The sequence below is a fragment of the Amaranthus tricolor genome, chromosome 17 (genome assembly GCF_026212465.1).
Source record: "Amaranthus tricolor cultivar Red isolate AtriRed21 chromosome 17, ASM2621246v1, whole genome shotgun sequence".
Classification (NCBI taxonomy): domain Eukaryota; kingdom Viridiplantae; phylum Streptophyta; class Magnoliopsida; order Caryophyllales; family Amaranthaceae; genus Amaranthus; species Amaranthus tricolor.
Genome location: NC_080063.1, coordinates 10,310,440 through 10,335,998, shown reverse-complemented (window position 1 = coordinate 10,335,998; position 25,559 = coordinate 10,310,440). Strand labels below are relative to the sequence as shown.

The window sequence follows — 25,559 nt, the reverse complement described above, 5'->3', positions numbered from 1 at the left end:
ATAGTTGGTAGTAATAATGTATATGACATAACTCTAAGTGTATAAATTTTTAGTTGAGTTGATAAGTCTAAGTTACGGGTTTGATTTTCATTCACTCCTAGAGTGATTTTGAGTATGCAAGATGCATATCCACCGCTCATGATCCCCTAAATTTAGGAACCCCATATATTTTGCTTTTTATTTAAGTATTTGTTTTTAGGTCTCAAAATTTTGAAAAAATAAAACAAACAGGGTCTTCATAATTATAGTATATCTTTGCTTCGCCCTTGTTCACCTCTTCTTTAAAGTAGAATTATGAATGCCAGCCTCGTCCAAGTATGAGGGAGTAGAGTCGTCTCCGACATTTTAAAGGTCCTGAGCAAATCTAAATTACGGGCCTCTAAAATCTAAAATTACTTTTTTCTTACAGTTTGGCATTTGTAAATTTGTTTATTAATACTTTAATTAGTACAATTAATTTTTATTAATATATTAAAATATTGCTAAATTTAATAATTACATGGAACCAACAACGATTAATCATAAATTTCAAATAGCCGTACTTTTAGGTTTAAAGTTTAAACCACTATTATTATTTATCTCAATTGAACTAATAGTAAAAGTTGTAAATTAATAATTATCAAGAGAGATTATATTGCTCACCTAAAATAATTTATACTAGTATATCTGAATCATTCAATACAAGCTGATAATACATATTTATTAACCAATTTATCTAATTATCTTTTAAAAAATAGATTGAATGTGAATTCACATTAAATTTTAATATTCTCCCTATTCATTTAATTTTGCTACACAATACACAAAAGACCCTCATTTTTATTTTAACCATATAGCAAAAATATGAGGCCCCAATAAATCGGGATCCTGAGCAGTAGCTCATGGTGCTCCCCCTTATAGCCAGCCCTGTAGAGGGAAGTCTAGACAATTGAGTTACATCTACACTTTTAAACTTTTAGCCCAAAGAGCTCTTGTATGAGGAGACGTGATAATACATATAAGATATATAACTTTTAGCCCGAACAGTGATAAAACATATAAGATATATACTAGTGCCTCATCCATGAAATTATTTTTTATCTTTATGGGTTTTGGTTTATTTTTGAATTCAATAGATTTTTTTTAAGATATTGAAATTAGGAGAGTTAAAAAGAGGTATGTTGTAATAAATAATTGATATTAAATACTGGGATTCTATGAGGTTGGTTAAGAAATCTAACTTTGTATAAACTTATGCTCATAGTTGAAGATCCGAAATAAATATATTAACACACCTTATTATATGTTAAATATTAGGGTGAGATTGTCCCAAGATCGTCTTAATTAAATATTTTGAGACTATTAATTATAATATTGCAATTATTTTACCCCTTTGAATTGAGGCCTTGTACTATAGTCAGACTTTACACATGAAGATATATACTTCCTTAGGGTGGTCCAAAAGTTAAGGTAGGTAAGATAAATTAGTACTCATTGTGAAATATTGCAATTATTTGGACATTACAAAAAATTAAATATGTGGCAACTACTCCAATAATTTATTATTATATTTTTGTTAATTGAAAGGCAACCTTATAGTAGTATAAGTAGGACTGTAGGAGGTGATGGATCCCATTTTCTAAATCTGACGGAACCAATATTGTCTTCATATAATGAGACAATTAAAGTGCATACAATGAAATTGATACCAACCAAATAAAAATGTTTGGCATTATGATAATAGTAGTATTTTCCATTTTCTAAATAGTTAAGGTTTCGATTTATTTGATAGTTTTTAGATAAATGATAAATTTAATTATAAAAAGGATCAAATCTAGTACACTACTTCCTCCGTTCTTTTAAGTTCTTCCACCTTACTATAACGGGTAGTTTCATAAGTTCTTCCACTTTAAAATACTTTCTATTTTTAGAAAGTTTTTATCTCACTTTTACCCCTTACCCCTTTCCTTTTTTTGTACACGGAATAGTGATTCGAATTCTTTAAGTTTTTTTGGGCATTGGGGTTTTCATTATTACCCCTAGTAACTCCTACTCTTCCTTCTCCTTTTGAACGATACTTTCTCTCTCCTCTTCAAAACCATTTTCATGGCTTCAATTGCCCTTATCCCCTGTTTGTTCTTCATTTTTAGTGCATTTTAACTGCACTAAAATATAGATCGGTTTAATCTCATCATTTTGAGGTTCGTTTTGTTAGTTTTGGCAAAGTTTCGAAATTGCATGCCCCATGTTCTAGAATCCGCCATTACCTTCGTCGTCTTGAACCTTTAATTATTTGCAATGGAAAACAACGAATCTAAGAGTGACTCTACAATTCCTTCATATCTTTATGATGGTCTATGTGAGTATGGTGAGTTTTTTTCTTATTCCCTCCATGGTTGTTCCCATTCTTACTCAAATGAAATTTTGAAGTGGTCAAAAAAAGAGCTTGAGGCATATCACAAGTCTCTTGAAGATGATGCCACAGCTTTGTATCATGAATCTCCACCAACTTCTCCTTATGTTGAAAAGGAACCAACACCAATAATTGTTGAATGGATGTGTGACTCCCCATCTGAATTAAATCCCTTAACTCCAACTAATGTGAAAGAAGATCAAATCAATTTGGTTGTCCCTGAGACTCCTGAAGATGTTATTGCTTATAGGGCAAAATTAAACCCTAAAAACGTGTCTGATGATTGTAAGGTTGTTCTGATTTTTCGGAATTTCTTTTTGTACTTAAATTTGACATATTGGTGCTGGTTTTATATGTTGTTGTTTCCTGCTGGCTTATGATAATCTTTTATTTATGTTTGATGAAATTTTGTTGATATTGTGTTCTTCTGTTGATGTTCTTCTGATTTATGTTTAGGTTTATATTCTGGGGTTTTTTTGGTTTTTATATTTTTCTGTTGTTAGTTTATTTTCTGCGATCTTGTTGATTTTGATATTCTTCATGGTTTTTTTTTTTGGTTCTTACTTCACATTTTGGTGTTGGTTTTATGTTGTTGTTTGCTGTATATGGGTAATTTTTTTGCGATTTGATTTATGGGTTGCTGTTTGCTGCATGTTTTATGTGCACAAGCCCCTGTAATGTCAATTTGTTGAACCTCTAAATTTTGAAAAATTTACTTTAATTACTTGGTTTAGTAGCATTTGTTTAACCAAAACCCATCACTTGATTTTTAGCATGTTCAGTTACTGCATTGTTGATGAACAATTATAATCTGAGAGGTTTCATAACCTCTATCTAGAATGAGGGGACTTTTTTTTTCTGAAATTATGTAAAATAATGAAGTGATTAATCAAAAACATGCACACTAATCATTGTTATGGGTTGTGATTGACAAATTGTTGCTCCTAAGTAGGGATGCAAACGGGGCGGGGCGGGGCGGGTATTGGAATTACCATCCCCATCCCCATCTGTTAATGCAATCCCCATCCCCATCCCCATCCCCCCGGCGGGTATAATTTTTTTCCCCGTCCCCGCCCCGATGGGTTTGTATCTAAAACCATCCCCGCCCCACCACCCATCTGGGTATTCATCCCCGTGTAATACCCATTTTCCCCACCCCACCACCCGTCAAATCCCCGCTTAATAACCAAAGTCTCAAACAAATATACATGTCTAAAACAAAAGTATTTCAACATCAACTCAAAATCATCCAAAGTAAATCAATCCAGTATTTGAAAATAATTTTTTTAAAAAAAAAATATAAAACGGATACTGGGTACCCGGTTTTCCAAAATTTGTATATATTTTGAGGCGGGTATCTTGAGGCGGGGCGGGGCGGGGATGGGGCGGGTATCACCTAAAACCCATCCCCATCCCCATCCCCGCGGTGGGTATGAATTTTATACCCGTACCCGCCCCATGACCCATCAAACCGGGACCCATCCCCTCCCCGATGGGGCGGGTCTCCTATTAGACCCGCCCCGCCTGCATCCCTACTCCTAAGTTTTAAAAGTCATAATTTTAATGATGATTTAAACAAAATAAACCGAGGGGCTTTGATGTTTGTCATCCTTGAGTTTCTTCAAATGCCTAATCATAAGCTTCTTGAATGATCTCTGTTGTTTGTGTAGCATCCTCATTCTTTGTTAATGCTTGTGTTTGTTGTTGATCCCTGTTTGGGTTAAGAAAAGCTACAGCTTCTCTAACCAATTGTGTTAGGATTCTCACTTAAATCCTTAACCTGCCATTGTCTTCTTGAATCTTCTTTTCAAAGTGTGGTTGTATTTAGTTATTATACACCTTAACCTTTAGAATCTCACTTAAATGGTGTTGTAATAAGATCCACACATTAGTTAAGGTCTTTGGATGTAACTCTCTGAATGCATCCTCAACCACTGTGATTAATTCTGTCATGTTTTTGGGCATCTTTTTATGCATAAGTGATTGTATGCTTCTAAATAAACCCAAGTCTAGAATATTACAATCCGGACTATTTGGATGTTGTTGAGTAAGAATGAAAGTTAAACCCCCTTGCCTATTGTGTTGTTGCCATATTGGATCATCGTTTGTGATATGAACCCTTGAATTATCTTGTTGAATAAAAATAATAGAAGGTCCTTTACTTGGCAATTTTCTTAGTATAGTCGGAATCAATTGCTTTATAAGCATACTCCTATAAACTTCCTGATTAACTGATTCGGTTGGTTTAATTTCTATTGACCCCCTTGGTCGATTCTTTGAGTCTCTTTGTGCTGCCACCCTATTGATAAAAGGGAAAATTTCAGTTTTCCCATCAAACGTACATTGGCCAAAACATCTAGGCCTAGTAACGGCCCCTAAGAACATGGCCTTAGGTATTAACTTTGATGACTTCGCTGCCCTATATGGGACCTTTTCTTCGTGTGCTAAATAAACCCTTTGTGTTTTCTTGGTTATATAAAACCACTTCTCGTCAATGTGAATAAAATCGTACATTACTTTGTAAATCGGGTGTCTTTGAATGGTGTCTTCTTGGATAAGGCTCAAAATCCACTCCACCCTTCTTATTTTGTTGGCATCGGTTAAAGCCAGGTGTAGTGGATTTGAATGAGCCTTTATCTCGCCTCTTTTTATCAACCTCCACACTGTTGACGGTGCCAAATCTAAACATGTTGCAACATCTCTAATGCAAGTGTGTTCGCCTATGGGTCTAGACTCAAGTATGTTTGGTGGTACGACTACTCTTTTTCTTCCACAATTTTTGTACTTCGATTCTACAATGTATGGTTTGTTTGCTTCCTTGGTTTGTATTGCTCGTTTCCATAAATCTCTAATGGTTCTATGTGTGATGCCGTATTTTTTAGCTATGCGTTTGAATGTACCATGAGGAAGTGAGTCACTAACTTTTTAGTGACAACATCTCTTGGAAAATAAGTTGCCTTAACTCATTGGTGACTCTTGGCTTAGGTTGATTTTGTTGCTATGGTTCTATTTCTTCCATATTCTGTGGTTCTTCTTCTAATTCAGAACTGAACTCTGGAACGTATGAATTCGATCCAAAGTACCAAGCTCCCTGTTGCTCATCTTCACTTCTTGAAGCTATTGAAGGCTAATGATGCAATGATCTATTTCACAAACTGCTCTGGCTACTGTTTTTTAAGATACTTGAAGAATTTGTGGACTGTTAATTATGGCTTTGGCTAATGATGCGATGATCTGTTTCACAAACTGCTTTGGCTACTGTTTTTGAAGATACTTGAAGAATTTGTGGATTGTTAATTATGGCTTTGTTGCTGACTTTTGGTTTACTGTTTTGCACAACAGCCTTTATAGTGTGATTAGGAATTTGTAAAGTCATTTTTTTCAGATTAGAAGATTGTAATTTCAGATTAGAGGAAAAAATAATTTTAATCCATGTAAAAATAAATTGCCCAATACAAGACTGTTCTGTTTTTTTTTTTTTGTATGGAGGGGTTAACTTCCCTTATTTTTTTAGATTAGAGCTCCAAACTTTCCTAATTTGGAAAGTTTGTTAATTTTTCTCCTAAATGTACGGTTCTCTCTCCTCATTAAGTGTTTAATAAAATTAGATTTTTTTTTTGATTTAGTTTTATTTATAATTATTTTCTCTCTCATACTTCCAATGCAATCATTACTTCACACTATAATTTAATTAAAATAATACCCATTGCAACCTAAAGATTCCATCTTCTTTAATATGTGTGAAAAACTCAAAGTGGAAGAACTTAAAAGGACGGAGGGAGCATATAGGATTCAAAACGTCCGTACATTCAAAAAGTACAAAAATTTTATATTTGAAAACTAATCTACTATACTAATTTAGACTTCACTTGATTATCTTACAAAAAAGTGAGAAAATTTGATAGAGAAATAAATATGAACCGTGTAAAAAGTACAAGCCTTATATTTAATTAGGATCGGTGAAAGTACTTTTTTAGATATTGTTTGAATGAAATATTAGGGTTTTCAGGTCAATTAATACAATATTTAAATTATTAGTATCATAATTATGTACATAAAAAATCATAAAAAGTTTATATTTGAAAATTATTATTTTAAAATAGATTAACAAAACTCCACTATTGGCTATATGATTTCTTAATTTAATATTGATATGTAAAATCATAAAAAGTTTATATTTGAAAATTATTATATATAAATAGTGTAAAACTAAAAGTACCGTTATTAAATTTATCTCATGTATATAGTTCCATTTACACAATATTTATCTCTAAATAATTTGCTAATGTATAATTAGAGATAAAACCCTTAAATTATGTAATTTAATTAACGGTTAAAACTGAATATGACTCAACTTGATTCGATCAATAAATATATAAAAACTCATCAAATTATTAAAATATATACATACATACAAAAATAATTGAAATTAATTGGGTCTATTTGTATGGAAAATTGTTGTTGGGGTAGAGCTTAATTAGGTGCACTAACCTTAAGATATTCAGGAGGCAGTAAAGCCCGAAGATCTTGATAGAGGGAAGACATTTCTTTTCTTCTTTTTCTTTCAATTTCAGTCGCTTTTGATTTTCTCTTTACATCACCATTGGGAGGAGCTGGTGGGTTTATTTGCAGCGGTTGGGATTGATGATGTTCATCAACCACAATATTATGATCATGGCTCTGATTTTGTGATGTTGTAGCAGCTGGAAAAAGAGCTGAAATATCATTAATTTGAGGAGTATATACACTATTAATGAACTCTAATAACTCATCATCAAGTAATAAGTTTGGATCATAATCAAATGGATCGTTTGGTTTATTATTTGGTGGGTCATTGTAATTCATTGACATTTTTATAAGTGTTTTTTTAGCTTGAGTCGAAGCCTAGGGTTATGTCTAATCTGAGACAAAATTTAATTCTCTAAGTGTTTCCTAGAATTGGTTTTTAAGGTAAGGTTTATTAATATTAGTGCAAATTAGGAAATGTGTTTCCTTTCTTTTCAATTACCATTATTGTTTGCCTATTTATAAGCTACTAGGGTCTAGTAGTGTAGCTTAGTTGATTTAAAATAATGGAGTACCACTAAATTATATTTTATTTGGGATTTGCATAAGAAAAGAACTATCATAAAAATATATAAATTATAGAGGAATATGATAAAAAAAATTTCACATGTATAAATTAAACAAAAAATATTCACGTGTACAAATTAAGGAGGAAAACATAACAAAAAGACAAACTCATTACTCAATAAAAAATATGACAATTGAGATGAACTAATCTAAAATAAAAATGAGATATTTACTCTGAATTGAAAGAAGTATTTCTACGATACAAATTGATATCAAAATAATGTAATAAAAAGAGATTACTAATAATATATTCATGTTTCGTACCTTATTAATGTCAAAGATGAACAGTTATTCATTATAATAATAATGTATTATTGTGTAAATTTTGGAATGTGATTAAAATGGAATTTAACTGTATCAGTCATTAGATTAGATTAATTAATGGTTTAAAAAAATGGACGTCATTTTCAGCAATGCAGAAATTAATAAAAAGCTACGCTACGGGTTCATGCACTAATATTTCTTATTTAATAATGATGATATATGTTGTTAATGGTGACTCAAACCAGCAAGCACCATCAAAGAAGATGAGTATGGGTCAAAGAGGAGGTCCGCAGGGCGCGGAGAAGCTGCTGCCTCAGTCCGCGGGGCGTGGAGTGCGTTCTGTCTCCATTTCACGGCTCGCGAAATGGCGGTTTCTTTTCACGGGAGGTGTCTTTTGGGACGGTTACGTTGTGTTTATTATGTAATAACTTCCTTTTATTGGGCATTAGTATATAAACTCCCATTTTAGGATTAATACAGGATGATTCACAAAATTGAGAGAGATCACAAGAGAGTCATTAATTTGTGAGTGTGATTGAGATTCATCTTGTAATTCTTTGCGATCATAGTGAAATTATTTAATCTTGGTGCCGGTGGATGTAGCTATCACATTGATAGTGAACCACGTTAAATCTCTCGTGTCAATTTCTTATTTTGCTTTGAATTTTCTTATTGTTTTATTATTGTTCACCAAATTTGCTTCCGCTGTCGCACAACAATATATATAGCATAAGTTACATTATATTAAATGAATATAATTATGGGTTCATGTACTAATTATTTCTAAATTAAGAATGATACTATATTATAGCATATGCTACATTAGTTAGTTTTAAAATTTTAAATGAATAATTACTGCAGGTTCATGCATCATTAATTTCACATTTGTTCATTAATTATCAAAAGCAAAATCACAATTGTGTTGAAATTATTACTTTTATACTCATATTCCTATTATGATGAAATATCTTTTTTGTTTTTTACACTATTCATCGATCAAATATCAACTTAATTTTATGATTTTCAATCAGACATAATTAGAAATAAATAAGATTAAAATAATACATTGACAAGTATATATGTAAACTCAAATCAAATATTTAATTAAAATATAAAAAAGTAATATTTTATATGAGAGACATATTCATAATTTCCACTTATCACAGCTCAAAACTAATCTATTTGTACTCTTTAATTAAGTTATATAGAAGTATTAGTAATCTTCTTAGGCTGGGGTTTAATTTCGTAAACAAAATTTATTTTTGAAACTCAAATCCAAATCTAACACATGAAACTAAAAAAATTTCCAACAATTGCGCAATCTTCAGGCATATATCCTTTATGTGTTCAGATTTTTAACTTTTTTTTTTAATTTTCTTTCATTCAAACAAACCCTATATAAAAATATCAATGTTTCTTCTATTTCTCTCTTCGCAATAAAACTTTACAACCAATAGATTTCGATGGAAACTGACCACCAAATACGTTCTTTGATTCTTACTTTCTTTCGATGGAAAACCCTATATGAAAATGAATAATTAAAATAAAGAGAGATAATAAGTTTCTGAATAAAATTATAAGAAAATGAGTAGAATCATTATGAGTGGCACAAACTAATATAAATAATGGTACAAATTGATAGAGAGTACTTGACTATGTTATATGAATTCTATTGACTAAACTTTGTAAATATTAAGAATAAAAAAAAGGTACATGATTGCTTTTCTATGCCCTATAAAGAAAATGGGGTCTTAGTAAACAACGGTAATTTGTGAAGTTAACAAATTATTCTTATATGGTAGGATTTGATAGAATGAGAGTTTTGTAATTTTAATTTATTTTTTTGATTTTATTAATTTTATTATTATTATTTTTATGGTGATTTATAAATCAAGTTTATTGAATAAAAATTATTATTTAAAGAAATATCCATAATTATGCAGATTTTAACCTAAATACATACTTAGCTTGACCCCTCTAATGGTTGGGGTTGTTTGAAAATTGGCTTTTGAGTTTATTTCTTCGTTGGTTTTTGGCTTATAAATTAGTAAAAAAAATATTTGATAAATGACTATTTAACCAACTAAAAAAATGGCTTTTAAGTCAAATCGATAAATTAACTTTATTAGCTTTTTACAATGATTTTTGGCTTGTCAGTCCACTTTTTCTCAAGCAAACAATCAGTAATCAATACATATCATCATCATCATACCTAATATGTCCTGCTCTTAGTAAAACTATAATCAGGGTCTTGAGAGGGATAAAAGACGACAACTCATATCCATAACGGAGAACCCGGTCAAAGAATACAATTCCTCGGTTCAAGAAAGATCTTGAAAGAAATAAAATCTGCAAATGTTCGAAAGCCTGCAGCTTACAACGCACGTTGACCATTAACAATAATTAACAATCAATCTATAATTTTACCAAATATTACCTTATATAGTTGACGTATCCAACTAGCTTAAAAACAAACAAAAACAACCAACACCTTTAACTGGTCAAATAAACCAAAAACTAATGACCAACAATGGACCGTCAAACTGTATGTCATTTGCCAAACAACTAAGTCTCTGGTGCATAAGCTAGCTTATACTTTCTCCGTTCCATATTACTTGCACTAAACTAACTTTTTACATTATTCATTGTTTTATGATAATTTACATATTTCGACTATTATACGAGAAAAAAACATAATCATGTGAGATCTAATTTTGTTCATCTTGTCGCATATTTTCATAATATCAAATTTTTATAATTTTTAATTATGTATAACTCTAGGCAGTATTGATTAGAGTTGCTTTTTTCCACCAAGTATATTTAATTCAATCATAGATTTCTCTATCACAACCTTTACTGATTGACATCGCAATTATATGGTTTGTGCATTTCAATTTCAACAATAAAATAAAGTTCAATATCAGAGAAGTAATCTGATTTTGTTATTGTTTTAGGGTCATCAACTCATCACTTGGATCCTAGTGATTATTTATCGTTCATCCTACTAGGCTACTACCGTTATTAGTTAATTTTTGTTCTGTGGTATTATTCTAAGTTTGAATTAAGGAAATAAAAAAGAAATTAAAGAAAAATTAATTGAAGAAAACATTTTCCCTTGTTTGAATCTCAATTTTGAACTGAAGTAAATTAAATAATTAATTTTTAAATTTCGTTAATAACCAAATTAAATTGTTTCAAAGCTTATGGAAAGATTAAAAGTTCGTTTGTACTATGTTGACTAGTGGCGGATTTTATATGATGACCAACTTAATTTGAAATCATACATTATATTAAAAAGTTTGGAAAATTCCAAACATCACAATTATTAAAGAAAGTTTGTCAATTTAAATTCATTTATTGGCTAAAAGAAAAATGATATGTCCTTTGATATTGACTAATATTTCTATCATCAAAGTATCTTTAACTATCATTTATTTATAGTTAAATAAGTAAATTAAAGAATATAATGTACTGCATAATATATTATTGACAATTTCTAAAATTACAGAGTTAATTTTATATATATAATTGTCAAAATTAAGTGTTTCTACTATATATGCCAATGCTAAAAAACCGTGTATTGTACGGATTTCTAAACTAATAATTAATAATCATGGTGTCGATTATAAATCTATAATATTTATAGAAACAAATTTACAAGGCTCGATCTCCGTAGGGCATAACTAAGATTCGCCACTAATGTTAATTATTATTGAAATGAGAGCTAGATTAAAGTCTAAGAAATAATTCTTAAACTCTAATATCACCAAGATTGAAGGTATGAAATATTTTGATAAACAAATTATACTTTTAATGAACATGACAATGTATGAAGGAAATTAGAATGCAAATAATTGACTTAAGTATTTACGAGGTTCACCCAATGTAGGCTACGTTCTCGGAGGTGTGTAGTATCTTTGTTTATACTATAACAATGGAGTTTCAACCATGGGAGGTTCTGAGCATGTTTAACATATTCAATCGTACAGGGCCCCGAAAATTTGGAGGCATCAATATTAAATTATGTAGTATATGTTAATTGTTTAAATATACCAAATTGTTAGAAAAGTATCATAAATTTTAAAATTACACAGGACCTTCGAAGAATTTTTCAATTTTTGCTCCGCTCCTGGTTTCAACAACTCTTACAGTGTAGAAATACAATTGAGAATAAGATATTATAGGCTGAGGGGTTTGTGTTTGATCTGTTTGATGATTACAAATGATCATATGAGCTTCGTATTTAAAGGGGTAATTGCATTAATGAGTATACACGATTAAGGCCTTGAGATAATAACATAATAATTAGCTCCAAGAACATGAACAGTCGAAAAACAACATCCTATTCCTTCTGCAAGCACCTCGTACAAAGCTAGATTCTTGGTCTTTTAAGCTTCTCCATTAAGTACATTAATTATACACTTAACTATCACCATTAAGCCACATGTTTAAGACATACTTCAATGTCTTCATAACTTTATGCATTGATTGTCATTTTAAACACCACTTTAATATCACTTTAACACCCATTATATTTCACTTCTTAATGCACTCCATTAAGACACACTTAAACACCCCACTTTAAGTCACACAATAACTCACCCATAGGATTACACATCTCTGTGCGTACATCGATGCTTAGACTTTATTTATGCACTCAAGTTACAATTACTTCAACAATTATTTCTCTTTCTTCTCCTTTTCTCGTAAATAATCATGACATTCTTTTTTATTGTGTTAGGAATACATGAAGAGCCTACTCATGCATTTCAAAATAATAATCATTCAATTAGATTTTGTCGGAGAAGTTAAATATAATTGTGATATATATGACATTAAGAAAATAATACATTTATACTATATCGGTATAGATTGGTTTTTCTACTTACACGCATGACACGACCTTAATTAATATAAGACTTGAACTCTTGTATATACCATATGAACATTATTTTTTTGATGCATTATCAACTCATTCTAAAATTCTTAAAAGTTTTTTATTTAGAATTATCTAAGTAGTTTATTTTTAAAAAATGAGCTCATTTCAAAAATAAATACAATACGATTTAGAGAAATCAAAAACAAACCCAACGAAGAAACATAATATTTATCGTTGCCCAAAACATTGGAGTTACACTACCTGAGTAAATGAAATTTGGAGGTATCTGTTCGATTATCATTGGCGTTTTTTAGTCTCTGATCTATACACTCCTCTCAGACTATCATGTAAATAATTATCAGATTCTTTGTTATACTAACGTAATAATAATTAGTGTACAATCCACTCTATAAAAGTATGTGAAAACTATTAGAGTATATAATAATATTATATAACTATCGATTTAAGTTTTTGGTTAAGACTTCATGAGATGTTATATATTATAAATATCAAAAGTTTAAGTTGATGGTTAGGCTCCAAGATATGTTATATACTCTTACACGCTTTCTTACACAAGAGCCCTTTCGACTAGAAATGTAGATGCAATACAGACATTTCTCATACTTGGTGCTAAATATTTCACTTTAAATATAAAAGGGATGGTTGAGATTTGAACCCCTAGCCCCTTATTACGTTGGCTCTGATACCATATTAATAAAGTAACTCAATCAAATGATTAAATTGATAATTAAGACACCATAATATATTATATATTCTTAGCAAAAACTAAGTGCATCAAACAAGTATAATTTAGAGCAATGAGCCATTGAGGAGGTATTAAATCTCAAGTTACATTGTCTTTTTCTCTATTTTTATTTTATAAGAGGACTGTGACCAAAATTTAGTATGCCCATCATAGTTCATGGCCTAGCCTTTAAGAAGTAGGCTAGCTATAGGCAATAGCATTATCTTTTTTATTACATAATACTTCTACAATTTAATGAAGTATTATTATTTATTTAATTCAATATAATAATATTTGTTTTGCAACATTCTCTTATTCTAAATTAGAGTTATTAATAGTACTCTCTGCGTTTTTTTATGTTTTTTTACTTTATTATAACGAGTAGTTTCATAAGCTTTTACACTTTGGAATACTTTTCATTTTTGAAAAGTTCGTTTTCCCAATTTTTACCCCTTAAAAACCCCCCCCTTTCCCTTTATTTTAACCGGTTATATTCATTGAATTCTTAAATGTTTTGGTCGTTGTGTATGTCATTATGACCCTTGAATAATTTCTTCTCCTCCTTCTCCTTGTAGACGTTACTTTCTCTCTCCTCAAGAACCCATTTTCATGACTTCTATAGCTCTCATCCTCAAGTTTCTTGTTCATTTTTAGTTCATTTTAACTGAATTAAAATACAGATTTGTTTATTCTCAACATTTTGAGGTTCGTTTTGTGATTTTTGACAAAGTTTGGAATTTGCATGCCCCTTATTTTGAGGTTCCTTCATCCGCCATTACCTTCTTGAAGCTTTAATTTTTTGAGATGGAAAATAATGAATCTAAGAGTGACTCTTTAATTCCTTCGTTTCTTTATGATGGTCTATGTGAGTATGGCGAGTTTTATTCTTATTCCTTTCATGGTCGTTCACATTCATACTCAAATATACTCAAATGAAATTTTAAGGTGGTCCAAAAAGGATCTTGAGGCATATCACATGTCCCTCGAAGATGATGCTACATCTACTTATCATGAATCTCTACCTTCTTCTCCTTCTGTTGAAAAGGAACCACCACCAACAATTGTTAAATGGTTGTTTGACTCTCCATCTAAATTAAATCCTTCAAGTTCACCAAATGTGAAAGAAGATCAACTTGATTTGGTTGTCCCTAACACTCCTGAAGATGTTATTGCTTCTAGGGCTAAAAAAAACCCTAAAAAACATATCTGATGTGTTCATGTTTGCTGTTTTTTTTTTCTAGGGCTAAAACAAACACTCCTGAAGATCAACAATTTCGCGCTTTTTAGAATTACACTTGACATTTTGGTGCTGGTTTTTGTGTTCATGTATGCTGTTGGTTTATGTTGATCTTTTATTTATGTTTTCTGAAATGTGTTGATGTTTTGTTCTTCTAGTTTATGTTTTCTGATATTTCTTGATGTTTATGTTCGTATATGCCCCTGTGATGTCAATTTTGTTGAGGATTATTGACCTCTAATTTCTGAAAAAATAACTTTAATTACTTGGTTGAGTAGCATTTGTTAAACCTAAACATATCAATTCTATTCATGTTTGGTTGCTTCATTTGCTGATGAACAATTATAATCTGAGAGGATTCATAAACTCTGTGATGAATTAGGGGGCTTTTTTCTGAAATAATGTAAAATAACGAAGTGACTTAGCAAAAACATGAACTTTAATCATTGATATGGATTGTGGTTGACACTTTGTTACTCCTAAGTTTTTAAAGTCACACTTTTAATGATGATCTAAACGAATTAGCAATTATTTATTTTTTTCGTTTTATAATAATAATAATCCAATAATAATGTACAACGTAATAACAATGATTAATCCAATAATAATCCAATGATAATCACAAATAATCAGCAATAATCTCTTTGTAATAAAAAACTCTCGATCGTACATATAATATAATATTATGTACGTACATATATATACAATAATATACATTAAAGTCCTAAAAAGTCTATACTAATTACAATTTATCAAGGACAAAAATTAGCAAGATACACGACAATCTTGTCTTTTAATTCGCGCATCTCTCCACTTCTCAGAGGGCGTGTTTCCCTCAGAATGTCGTATAAAACCTATAATATAATATAAAATTAAAAGATTAATAAACATTAGATTTTACCAATAATAATAATTTAAGAACGTAACAAATACTTACGGCATCTATGTTTTCGACTCCAACCTCCTTCACGGATTTTAAGATATCGTCCATGTATTTTAGAGTGTAGTAGCCGCAATCAACGGAATTAGAAGGTTGTCGAAAGCACTAAGAGAAAATAGATGTTAGTGCCAAAGAAGCATAAAAACGCATAAAATCGCAACTTAATACGTAATTTCTAGCATACGACTATGATTTTCAATTCTTACCACTTCAACGCATAATATAGACCAAATAGTGTTGTGTGACAAGTTTCGCGCAAAACAAACCAAGTTTGAACTAATTTATGCGCAAAAGTGCCAAAAACGCATAAAATCGCAACTTAACGCCTAATTTCTACCATATGTCGACTTTGGCATAATATGTTGGCTTTAGAAGTTCATTTCCTTCAGGAATCATCTCACCTAACGCTTCTAATAACATTGTGAAACTAGCGTCACTCCAATTGAACTTTGACTTAATGTTGAAAATTGTCAACACTGCTGTTAGTTTGGTGAACTTTGTACATCCAGGGTACAAAGGCTTTTGAGAAGCCTCTGTCAACAAGTCAAAAACACGAGGACGTTTTCCTAACTCATCCTCGACTCCCTCCATCATCTCATCAACACGATCCACATCCTCATCGACATTCTCTTCATCTGTCTCATACCCATCAACATGATCTACTACATCCTCATTGACATCGGCCACATTATTGACGTCTTCAACAACACTTTTCTCTTTGTAAACTCCCTCCTCACCATGCCAAACCCAAACATGATATTGAGGCCTAAACCCACGTCGAAGTATGTGCTCCCTAAGGATATCAACACTATCTACCTTTGATACATTGCCACAACTGACACATGGGCAATAAAAACCAACTCCCCCCGTCCTAACTTGATGTTCAACCGCAATACTACAAAATTCTAATACGCCATCAATAAATTCCGACGATTCAATGCTTCAATTCCATACATCCAAGAACGATCTTTTGTCATCCTAATTAGTGTGATTAATTGATTCAAAACAAAATTAATACACAACTTTTGAACATATATACTTATTTATAACAAACATATTTAACCCTAAAAATATATACTTTGAATAATTAACATTGTATAACCTTAGAAATATAACATTCAAAATATAAATAATAAAATTAAATCATTTAACACTAGTGGAAAAAACCTCATTTGCTGCGGTTTTTTAGCCATTATTTGCTGCGGTTTTGGCCCCAAGCAATAGTGATAGCAGCAAATAGCCAATTTTAAATGCTGCGGTTAAAAACCGCAGCAAAAAATGCATTATTTGCTGCGGTCATGGGCAAAACCGCAGCAAATAACAGGGCATTATTTGCTGCGGTCAGGGCAGAACCGCAGCAAATAACAGGGCATTATTTGCTGCGGTCAGTGCAAAACCGCAGCAAATAACAGGGCATTATTTGCTGCGGTCAGGGCAAAACCGCAGCAAATACTTCAATTTTTTTTTTCATTTTCCGTTTTATCCTTATAATAATGCAATAATAATACAATGTAATAACAGTGATTAATCCAATGATAATCACAGATAATCAACATTAATCTCTTTGTAATAATAAACTCTCGCTCGTATATATAATATAATATTATGTACGTACATATATATATATACATTAAAGTATAAAAAATAATCTATACTAATTACAATTTATCAAGGACAAATATTAGCAAGATACACGGCAATCTTGTCTTTTAATTCGCGCATCTCTTCACTTCTCAAAGGGCGTGTTTCCCTCGGAATGTCGTTTAAAACCTATATATAATATTAAAATAAAAGATTAATATAGAAACATTAGATTTTACCAATAATATATTTAATTAAGAGCGTAACAAATACTTACGGCATCTATATTTTCGACTCCAAAGTCCTTCACGGAATTTATAATATCGTCCGTAAACTTCAGCGCGTATTAGCCGCAGTCAACGGAAGAAACTGATCTAATACATTTATCTAGCAACCGCCGTTACCGTAATTCCGTATCCGTTATCGCACCGCGGCCGTTACTGTATTTTTGCACCAAGTAGTCTCTCTCTCTCTTCCTCTCTCCCTCTCTCTTTCTCACACAGCCACAAAGATATACACTGCCAAAGACATTTAAAGTAAAACTAATCTAATACATGATGCCATTGCATAAATTTCAACATTATTTAATATTATACAAAACATTTAATGTAAAAACATACACTTAAAAGTTTCAATATTGAGGCCAAATTTGAGCGTGAAGAATCATAACAGCACTAGTTGCACGTTGTTCTTACTTCCATAATCAATCCACACGCTCCAAATTCTTACAGTACCAATCACGTCATTAACACCAATGTTTTGCATATAGTTTACTATCTTAAGCATAGCGTTTTTTAATTTCTTTTTCTGGGTACTACTCTAGCCGAGCGATATGCTGATATACTAATTACAGAAAAGTTATGCTTTCAGGTGTACTGGTTCCCAGAATCATAGCTTTCTTAGGCACTCTGGTTTGCCAAAGCAATACCGGTCATAGCCTCCAAGGTCAAAATTCATGTAAACCTCCTCTCTAGAAACATTCCCATTGCAGTTCCTTTTTGCCCATTTTTGTTTAGCATTCCAACTACCAAGCTTTTGCTACAACAACCCCATAATATATCAACCGTCTCATATACTCTAAACACAAATATCAATCAACAATTGATTCTTGGCATAACTGATGCTAATCTAGCATACCAAAATCGTAGAAATGCATGTGTTATGTACCCATCCTAAATAATGTACCACCATCTTTCAAGTGCCCAAACGAGATCAAAGGAATTAGACACCAGCCTAACTGCCTAAAAGATCTTTCCAAAATGGATAACAGAGAACAATAAAGCACTCGTGCCAATAACCCCTTCCCCAAAAAGTAGCCTGTGGAATTTAAAAAAAAAAACTCCCTTTGCGAGTGATTTCATTAGTTAAGTCTGACACTTGGACACGTACACGTGTGGGATATGAGTTCCGAGTCCAAGTAACATACGATATTTATACAGCCAATAACCCAAATTACCGTCGCCGGAAACCTTCCTACATGTGCAGTACGAAAACTCTTCCTTTAAATCACAACCACAATCCAGAAACAAAGACCTCTCTGCGTGGAAAACAAGAGACCCTCGGTGGTCATTGGGCGATCATTAGAGAAAACTAGTTCAAACTGTTTATATACATGCTTTCACAAGACAAGTTGTAAATAAAAATTTTGACATTCTAAAGGAAGAAACACGATGACATGAATGAGCATAAGAGGGACTTACAAGTATAACATCTCTCCAGCCTTAACTGTACACGCAAATGGCTTTGGCCCATTGAAATACAAAGGATATTCTTTGTGTTCCTTCTCCGCAGTCAACGGCAGAGCAACAGACAACCCAAACCTTAGCTAGACTCCAATCAATATATTTGCAACGGAACACTAAGATTTAAAGCTAAAACTACTAACAATTCTCTCAAACCTAAACAAAACCAACACTTACCACCTACTCTAAAACCAACTACTCAACCTAATAAAGGGCACAACAACAGAAATATGTAGCTGCAATCAAAATAGTAGGAGCTATGCCCAAAAACAAACACCAACAGCAAAACACTACAACACCAAACAACAGAATTTATTTAGCTTAAAGTCAATCGAAACCTTCGTGGATCTAGTAGTATCTTCACTGGACATGACAGTAACCTTAGTCAATCTCGTTTGGAACTGAATCAGTTTGCACATTCGGCTTGGCATTCTCTGGTTCAAATCCTGTAATGCGCAGCCATAAATTGAATACGTCCAGCAACAATACAATTCAACAATCGAAATTATTTATCTACGAAGAAAATCTTAATTCACGATTTCATCTCACCTTTGATGGAAGAATTCGATAATGACTTGGAACTTTTCTAGGGTATTTTGGCAACAAATTGGGGCACAGCGGATAACCACAAAGGTTCGCAATCGAACGTTCAGTAACTAATATCAATCACTAAAACCCAAAAATTCAGTAAAATTAGGTTGAAATTTACGCTTTACAAAAGAATTGAATAGATAAAACAATTACCATAATTTGCAGGAAGAATTGGGCGTCTATTTCAAAGGAAGAACAAGAAGTTGATTGTTTGCTTCAAATTCACGCCCCAGCAATCAAAGGGAACCCAACTACCCCTTATTTCTTCGAAAATCGAAGGCAAGAAGGAATATTGTTATTGTGTTGTTCAGAGAATCGAGGTGAAGAAGGCGGCCATTGCTGCTGCACTTGATTTGAGTTTCTTGAAGAAGTTTGATAATGTTCGATGTTTTTTCAATGAAGAAGATGATGAAGTTTGATGAAGTTTGATGAAGATGAAGTTTGAAGAAGCACTGCTGTTCGCGTGCGTGTGTTTGTTTGCGGTAATGAAAGAGAAGCTTAAGGGTTTTATTTTATGAAAATGCCATTTTAATATGCTATTTGCTGCGGTCAAAGAGATAAACCGCAGCAATTAATGCTGCTGACATAATTTTCAAGTGCTTTAAACGTATTTGCTGCGGGCCCCAAATTAACCGCAGCAATTAAGGTAATTGAGTAACGGTTATTTGCTGCGGTCACAAGCTTAACCGCAGCAATTAAGCTTGCAATTGATTATTTGCTGCGGTTATGTTCAAAAACCGCAGCAATTGTTTGGCTTTTTTTTTTCTTATTCTTTTTCCTATTTATTGCTGCGTATATACAATAACCGCAGCAAATAATAAGCAGCAAATACGTTTTTTTCCACTAGTGTAACCTTAGAAATATAAGTATTCTAATTCTAATAATTAAAGACAAGTATAACAACAAACCACACACAAACCACATTCACAAATAATTACTAAATATGCAAATAATTAATTAATAAACCACATTTTTAACTAAATTACTAAATTACAAGTGAAACAATAAAAATATAAACTTGCAAATTTACAAAACAAATAGAAATTACCTTCATTTCGTGGGTTATGTAATAATCTACAAAGAAAAAAAAATTAATTAGCACTAATTTTCATAATTCGTATGCAGTAGAAGAATAATTCGTATGTAGTAGAAGAATAATTCGTATGCAAAGCACATTAAAAAGAGAAATATAATAATAATTCGTATGCAGTAGATTTTTAAAGCTGTATTAGATGAACAAGACCTTTAAGTTTTGAAGATTTTTCATATGCAGTAGATTAACAAACCACATTTTAAAGGTTTTTCGTATGTATTGAAATTAAAAAGAGAAATAATACCTTAATTCGTGAGTTTTGAAGATGAACAAGACCAAATGCCTTTGGTTTCAAACGGTTTTGAAGAATGATGATGAACAAGAACACAGAAGAAGAATAGTAGGGGGTTAATGAAAATTCGAAGTTTGAAGTTTGATGATGAACATGAACAGCAGCAAGGATTTACCTTCAGATTCGAAAATTGATTTCTGGGTTTGTGAAAATGAAGATGAACACAAGAAATGAACACAAATCTTGATGCTTAATCTTACGTTTGTGAGGATGAAGAAGAGGAACGAAGCAAATGAAGATGAAGATGAAACGTTTTTTCAATGGGTTCGTTTGAGAGAATAAAGCAAAGTGTAAATACGTATTTGTGAAGGGTTTTGTGAAAAAAGAAACTGGCAGGTTTTAATTAAATAACTATGTCCAATGGTCATTTGTTGTGGTTCAAACTAAACCGGAGAAATTAAAGTATTTGTGAAGGGTTATTTGCTGCGGTTCAAGCAAAACCGGAGCAATTAATGTATTTGTGAAGGGTTATTTGCTGCGGTCCCATGGAAAACCGCAGCAATTAATATTTGTGAAGGGTTATTTGTTGCGGTTCAAGCAAAACCGGAGAAATTAATGAATTTGTGAAGGGTTTTTTGCTGCGGTCCCATGGAAAACCGTAGCAATTAATATTTTTTTTTCTAATTCATTTTCCTATTTATTGCTGCGAATATACAAAAACCGCAGCAAATGATAAGCAGCAAATACGTTTTTTTCCACTAGTGTATACACCTCTTGAGTAACTGACTCGGTCGGTTTAATCTCTATTGATCCCTTTGGTCGATTTTTTGAGTCTCTTTGTGCTGCCACCATATTGATGAAGGGAAAATTCCAATTTTTCCATCAAACGTATATTGGCCATATCGATTCCATCTAGGCCTTGCTACCGCCCCTAAGAACATGGCCTTAGGTATGAATTTTGATGACTTCGCTGCCTTATACAGGACCTTTTCTTTTCTCCTAAATAAACCCTTTGCATTTTCTTATTTAAATAAAACCACTTGTTGTCGACGTGAATAAAACCGTACATGGCTTTGTATATTGGGTGTCTTTGAATGGTGTCTTCTTGGATAAGGCTCAAAAATCACTCCACCCATCTTATTTTGTTGGCATCGGTTAAAGCGAGGTGTAATGGATTTGAATGTGCATTTATCTCGCCTCTTTTTATCAACCTTTAAACCGTCGATGGTGCCGAATCTCAACATGTTGCCACATCTCTAATGCAAGTACTTTCGCCCATTGGTTTTTCCTAAATAATTTTGTGATAGAGGTTTTTCCTAAATAATTTTGTATTTTCCCACAAAAAAATAATCAATACCCTTAATCGTGTAGTTAAAGTGAAATTAAAGAAAACTGGTAGAAGTATAACTCAGCGCGTTGTTGAGGATTTGAGGTGTGGTTCTTGTGGACATGGTCGTTGTCCATTAATTAGCATGTATAAACCGATCTACAACACATCATTCAATTATCGAGAGCCTAAATATCCATTTTTACACTTATCTAATTTATTATATATCACCAAAGGCATGTATACTTACTATTTTAACAAATATTAATTATTATTAGATGTTTTAAAATTTGTGAGCTAATAGATAATGACTTCTACTTTGTTATTTCTTTTTCAAAATTTCATTCCCCTGTAAATAATAAAATAATAGCTAGTTGATAGTAAGTTTATTCAATGAATAGATTTTATCAAATACTAGTTGATAGTAAGTTTTATAAAGCTTTTTAAAACTAGAAATCCACAGATAATAATATGAGCTAAATTTTCTTATCTTCGTACTTTAGGCAATTTTCTCTCAAAATTTAGAGTTCTTTTTTGTAATTGACTGTTTCTAGATCTAAATTTGGAATAAGTTTTAACCTAATATGTTTAGTCATATCAAAAAAATTATGTTATTTTTGGGTATTATTTATAATCCATCAATCATCATTATTTTGTATTTTTTTTCTCCCTCGCATCATGTAGCAAACAGAACCATAGTAAAACTTTATGTGATAATCTATTATTAATTTATTTATTTCTTTCTTGTACTTGTTTTCGTTAATAACACCACCTCCTATTAATAAAAATGAAGCAAATGATGGTATGAATAACATACTTACATCTCAATTATTTATATTTCACCTTCAATTTGAAAATCACACGCACGCCATCGCAATAGAATGAAAGTTGTTGGAACTCATGAGCAAGACAACAGCACAAGTCATCAAACATCAGTAACAACTCCACATCATACAATTAAGAAACAAAAAGTTAGTTAATGCATAACTAAATTACTTATTTTTTGTGAAAATAAAGGTAAAATAAAAAGTAAATGAGTTATTTTTTGTCAAAAATGAAAAAAATGCAAGTATATTTTACTTATTTTAAATAAATAGAATGAAAAGATTTTCAATAATAAACATTCATAATATTTAATTATAAATAATTAAAGATAATAATAAATTAAATTAATATCTTAGACCGTAAAAAAGTCAAACGTTACAAATATTTTAAACAGAGGAAGTATATTTTACCTAATTTAAATGCGCATCATAATCCTAGGCCTAGCCTTCCATAGTAATAGGTTAGCTCTTAGGCTCTTCCATTATACAGAACTTTAATTAATATTGTTTATATTATTAATGAATAATATAAGCAATTATATATATATATATATATATATATATATATATATGGTGTCAATGGTTGCTGCAGTACAAATGAATGAATTTGTCAATCAATTTTAGTACCACAAGTCCATTACAATCCAAAGATAATAATAAATATACTGCTATTATAAAAGAAATTATTAGACACTAATGATTCGATTTATTGTACGGAATAATAAAATAAAGGAAATAATTAACGACACTATTAATTAGCTTAAGCTCTGTAGTATTAATGAGGCCAGCAGTGTTTTTTTCCGTTAATTGTATTAAAAAAAACAAAAATTTTAAGGCATTAACAAGTCAAATTGTGTGTCCTGAACACCTCTACTGTCCTACTATTAACACCTGCTTTATATTCTATAATTACATAATTTACATATTATAAATACGTGCAGTAAGTGATATTTTTTTTTTATCTAATTATGATGTTTTTAAAAGGATTATTTTTAAAAAAGATAGACTTTCATAAGTGTTATTGTTGGTTCATCAAGGAAGATTTGTGTGAAAGAGTATATTACAAATAATAATGCGGAAAATAAAATACAAATACAAGATGATGTTTGTAGTGTCTCCTTTGTGTATGGCAATGGACTCCTTTGTAACGGCCCGGTTTAGGTGACCCGGAAAATCATATGAAAACATGATTCCGGTTCACAAACGGACACAAGAAAATTCATTTTTCACTCGGATCGTCAACGTTCCAACGGTAAAGGAATATGGTCAACGCAGGAAACAACGCCAAACAAAATAAAACAAGTCAGCGGAAGTCTTTACATACAACTCGAGAGCCTACCGGCCTCTAGACTAGCTAAAAAGTTGTACGAGATAAAAAGAAAACGTCATAAACTTTCGTTACATAAACTGAGTTATTTCGACTCATAAACTTATTACAAAGTATGTCTTAGATTTGATGGTTACGGGTTCTAAGCTGAGTCCTCACTCCAGCCCCCTCCTGCAATCAACCTGCTGCACGTCGTATGACAACACGTAGCAGGTTCCAAAGAACAACCAATACACGTCAGAGACTTCATACATATATCAAACAGGTTGAATACAAGCATTGTGTTTACCCTAGCATGCAAAGACTCTAATACATATTCTTTATTCAATATTTCCAATCTTGTAACGTTGCCCGTCCTGTTCGGGTCGTTCAAGTATAAACCATTTATTTTTAGATAATTCCAACTTGTAACGTTGCCCGTCCTGTTCGGGTCGTTCAAGTATAATTTCAAATATTTTTGGTGGAATACACTTGGGAAAGCTAATCCCAAGGCAACCACCGACCTAAGACGTTGCCCGTCCTGTTCGGGTCGCCAAAGGCTAAAGTATGCATACCCCCATGGTGACCGTAATGATCCAAAACTTCCATGGGAACAATAATTTATAATATTCCAAACCATTTGTTAACCCTCTTTGGGTAACATAACCAAACGTCAATCCCTTTGGGTGACAACACATAAATTCTCAATTTTCACTTAATTATTTCATATTATTTGAGGTGTATAATCCTTATGTGATTTACAAAGCCTCGATTAGAAATAAAACAACATTGCTTCCACAACCATATAAACAGTATGGTCTAAGCGTGTACCTTTGAACGCTGCAACCACACGTTGTTCAAGCGCAATAAGAATTTCGCCCTCTTATGAAACGAGATCCTAAATAACACACACACAAAACGATCGCGTATTAGATCGTGTTTAAACATTTAATCCACTCAATACCATTAAGATATCACTAAGACTTGATAATTTCAAATGTTTTCATCCAATTCCCAATAGTTCCAAAATTTACATTCTGACCAGAAACTTTTATGGCCATTTCGGACAGTTTAGAAAATTCAAATTAAAAATCCGACTTCACCGCTGCGTCCGGAACGCATCAATTACCTTAAGTACCAAATTTCATAATTTCTAGCATCCAATTACTATTTTTAGTTATTTTAAGCGTTTTAACGAGTTTTAAAACACATCGGTTAAATAAAACAACAACGAAACACACCCAACACTCGGATCGGGGTGCCACTACCGAGG

The 25,559-nt window shown here is 31.8% G+C and overlaps 1 protein-coding gene across 1 annotated transcript; it reads right to left on the bottom strand.

The window, feature by feature from the left end:
- Positions 1–4,021: 4,021 nt before the first annotated feature.
- LOC130803730 (uncharacterized) lies at positions 4,022–5,359 on the bottom strand. The gene is made up of 3 exons (XM_057667930.1): positions 5,356–5,359; positions 4,230–5,274; positions 4,022–4,133 (listed from the first exon to the last, which is right to left on the bottom strand). The coding sequence occupies exons 1-3, from the start codon at positions 5,357–5,359 to the stop codon at positions 4,022–4,024; spliced, it is 1,161 nt and encodes a 386-aa protein (XP_057523913.1).
- Positions 5,360–25,559: the final 20,200 nt, after the last annotated feature.